Here is a 3,730-nt window from a genome sequence, read left to right as displayed (position 1 = left end):
TTTCAACCTTTTAACATTTTTTCATTTGCAGACCCCTAAAAAATTTCAAATGGAGATGTGGACCCCTTTGAATTGTAAGTGTGTGTATTCACATACTTTTGATTGATCATAGTCATTTTTCATGAACCCCTTAAGCACAGCCTGCAGACCCACAGGGGTCTGCAGACCACAGGTTGAAAATCATTGCTCTGGATGGATTCCTGCAAGTTACAGAGAAATTATTCCTTCAAGGAAGGAGGGGGGTACAGCTTCAGATCCGTCCCTTTCCACGACAAGGAATGACGGGTGTTTGGAGGATATTCAAGAAAGAACATCAGGCAGGGATTAGCTGAGAGCTTTGACGCTAACCTATCAATAGGCACTTACACAACAAAAAAATTTCTGGGTGGTTTCTTTCCCCTAGTTTTTAACATGAGGAAATGAGAACTTCAGATGCAGATGATGCTTTATACCTGCTTCTCTTTCTCAGTCTTAGCCAAGGTGGTTTCCAGTCCCTCCAGGTCACGCTTCAGATCATTGAGCTCAGCCTCTAGTTTGCGCTTGTTGGCACCCAGGCTGCTGGCTGCACTCTCCTCTTCCTCCAGGCGCTCTCTCATATCTGAGATCTGGCTCTCCATGTCCATCTTAGTTTTCATGAGCTGGGTCACACGCTCCTCAGCATCATTCAAGTTCTCTTGTTCCTAGTGGAGAGATGGAATTGCAGCATTTGTCTTGTTAGAGGTCTCTCGTGGCTGCAGAGGTTAAATTATAAGAGATACCGGGGCTGTTTGCTGGAGCTCCTGACTGTTCTCCCATCACTGAAGGCTTGCTGATGTTAGCTCTGCTTGCTCAGCATCTTTAGACATCAGTGATGACCAGTCAGGCACCTCTCAAATGCAAAGCTACTTTTGAAAATCTTGCCCTCGGTAATTTTTGCCAAAGGCCACAATAAGGATCAGTGGGCAGGGTAGAAAGGGATGTCAGGAGTCCTTTGCTGTAGCAGATACTCTGAGCAGGGCCAGCCTTCCAGAGTACATCACATGTGGCTTTGTGAAACACTAGATTGAATCTGTCAGTGCACTGCAGTATGTGTGCCTGCATCTCCAAAGGGAGTCTTTGGGGGAGCACAGATTTGGATGAATAGCTAGAGACTGTGACATGAATTGTACTCCAGGGGTGGCCAGATTGCTAGGAGCAGGTGCCCCAGGAAATCATTCCTCACTGGTAGGTTAGGGATGAGCTATACCCAAGATGTAATCTGGCATGAAGGTAACAGAGCTGTAATCCCTGCCAATTTGAGGCAGGATTTCATTAAAAGAATATATGCTTTGCACCTGGGAATAGAGGCATACCTATGGCATGCTCAGGAGTGTGTCTACTGGTCACACACCTACTGCAGAGACTTCCTCAGCCTGAGGAAGGGTTTTTAAACCCAAATGCTTGCTATTTATTTTTTTGTTCCAACTGCTTAAATTGCTCTAATAAAAGATATCAGATTCACCCAAAGAGCAGGTTCAGGCTTGATATCAGGAGGCATTACTTTACAGTTAGGGCTGCCAGGCTTTGGAATGGGCTCCCAAGGGAGGTGGTACTCTCCCCTACCTTGGGAGTCTTCAAGAGGAGGTTGGATAGATATCCGGCTAGGGTATTATGATCCCAGCACTCACTTCTGCCCAAGACAGGGGGTTGGACTTGATGATCTGTTCAGGTCCCTTCCCACCTTAGAAACTGTGAAACTAGGCAACCTTCCTCCTGCTGTTTTGGATACATGGGTTCCTCTGAGGTATATAGTGGTTCTCCGGGGTTGTCACATGCTGTCTCCCACTGCTCTTGACTCATCCCAGAGTCTTAAGACAAGCCCTTTGTAGCCACTAGAAAAGCTCAAGCAAACACAAGGGGAAGACATAGTCTGCAGCTACCCTTGGTTGGATAACTCACGGCCTGCAGCTGGATGGTGAGGTCATTCTTCTCTTGGCTGAGGGTGGCAGTCTTCTCCTCCAGCTCCTTGACACGATCAACAAGCTCCTGAGTCTTGGACATGGCACTTCTCAGCTCCTCTTCCTTCAGCTTCATCTCCTCCTCCTGTCGGGCCACATTCAGCAGAGGCTTCACCTAGAAGGGAGGAATTCAAGCAGTGAGATTCACAAACAGATCTCCTTTTCAGTTACTTCTCCTGCATGCTGCCAAGTGTCATTCAACTGTTATGCTCCATTCAAGTATTTCAACCCATGGAAACGGGCCAGGAGGCTTCTGAAATGCCTGCTTTGGTGCAGACTGCTGCATCAGTAGCGTGAGTGATGTGACTTTTAGGAAGGGCTGTCACTATAAACAATAGTAAGGCAGAGTCCCAGCAGAGACATCAGGACAATGTGCCAATTTTGAGAGTATTTACAATGGCATAAATTCAAAGGAACTCCACTGACTGCAATAGAGGTACTATGGATGTGTACCGCTGTAGCTGAGGTCAGAGTCTGACTCAATGTCCTTTGAAGGCTCTTTGCTCCTCAGTGGGCTGAACTCAGCATATGCTACATCCTAAAATGGATGCAAGCCAGGCACCTTGGGGAAGTCCTTGGGATGTGCCTGTCTCCCCTCTCCTTCGGAGTTCTTCACTGGCACAAAGGCAGCTACATTAGGCCCATTTTGGGGCCTGGCACACACAAAGCAGGCACACCATACTTCACATACTACTGTGGTCCCTTTGAGGGCACAGATGCTGTCTTCATCTTGCATCACAGGACTAAGTGAAGTCCGACTAACCCACCGCAGGTGGAAGAGGCTCAGAAAGACTCCATTCACCTGTCTTATTTAGGATCTGTCTTGCCGAGGCAGCAAAGAAATGGCCCGAAAAGATTTCTCCCAGAATTTCGAACGTAACGATCTGTGTTCAGCACCTCGTCACCCTGCTCAAGGAGAGAGATCCGAGGTCTGAACCTCCTAAAGGTTCACATTCCTATATCCTGGAAACAGCAGGCTTAGACTAAGATTACAAAGTGCCCTCCTCAGGCATCGATGTGGAAGAAATCATTCATGCTCCTTGCCCTATTTAATTATTAACAAGAAAGTAGCTGGCACTGAGAGCATATTTACCCAGCGCTGAGTAAATGAACAAGGCTGTTCTTTTATTTCACCTCTTATCTTCAAAACCCAGCATCCCCACCCATTCTCAGTGCCTGCAGCTGCCTCTGTTTCATCCCACTGACTCTGAGTACTGGGTGGTGGTTTGGTTCTAGGGGTTTTTCTCTCACCTTGTTGTATAATTTCCACCAGCCCCAGTAGCGTAGCTGCAGGAACTTGCGGACGTTCCTCTGAACGACCATCAGGCCCAGCCTGCAATGAAGCAGAATGTGCGGGGTGACATATGAACAGCTGTCAGATTCCTGGTTATATGAAGATATAGTAGGGACATCAATCCACAAGCCATATCCCGTTTGGCAGCTTCTGAGTTCACTCTTAAATACTGAGTTCATGTTTCTCCACTTTGCCAAGTGGTTTTCCATTCATACTATCTATTGTTTTCTAAACCAGGGACTATTTGAAGAGGCGCACAGTGCAGTGTCTGTGTACCATAGCATGTGCGTTCTTGCCTCAGGTATACTGTTAGGGTAGGCATTGCTCTATCAGTGGGGTGAAACCCTACCTGGTCTGCATGCCTGAGAGGAGTAGGAATGGCTAAAGCACTATTCTTCCAGATGCAAACAAGGTTAGTGGCGGTATTCTGAGACTGGAAAAATTAATGAATGATTTATTA

At 47.0% G+C, this 3,730-nt stretch overlaps 1 protein-coding gene across 1 annotated transcript in view; it reads right to left on the bottom strand.

Moving 5' to 3' along the window:
- Positions 1–3,730, bottom strand: part of LOC109294323 (myosin-16) — a 49,941-nt gene that overhangs the window by 21,568 nt on the left and 24,643 nt on the right. The window contains exons 20-22 of the mRNA XM_019512625.1: positions 3,228–3,309; positions 1,918–2,091; positions 453–680 (exon numbers count right to left, since the gene is read on the bottom strand). Coding sequence (XP_019368170.1) covers positions 453–680; positions 1,918–2,091; positions 3,228–3,309 — 484 coding nt within the window. The remainder of the gene's footprint in view (positions 1–452; positions 681–1,917; positions 2,092–3,227; positions 3,310–3,730) is intronic.

This window comes from Gavialis gangeticus, unplaced genomic scaffold (genome assembly GCF_001723915.1).
Source record: "Gavialis gangeticus isolate Ggan-Ray unplaced genomic scaffold, GavGan_comp1, whole genome shotgun sequence".
Classification (NCBI taxonomy): Eukaryota; Metazoa; Chordata; order Crocodylia; family Gavialidae; genus Gavialis; species Gavialis gangeticus.
This window is presented reverse-complemented; position numbering and strand designations above follow the sequence as displayed.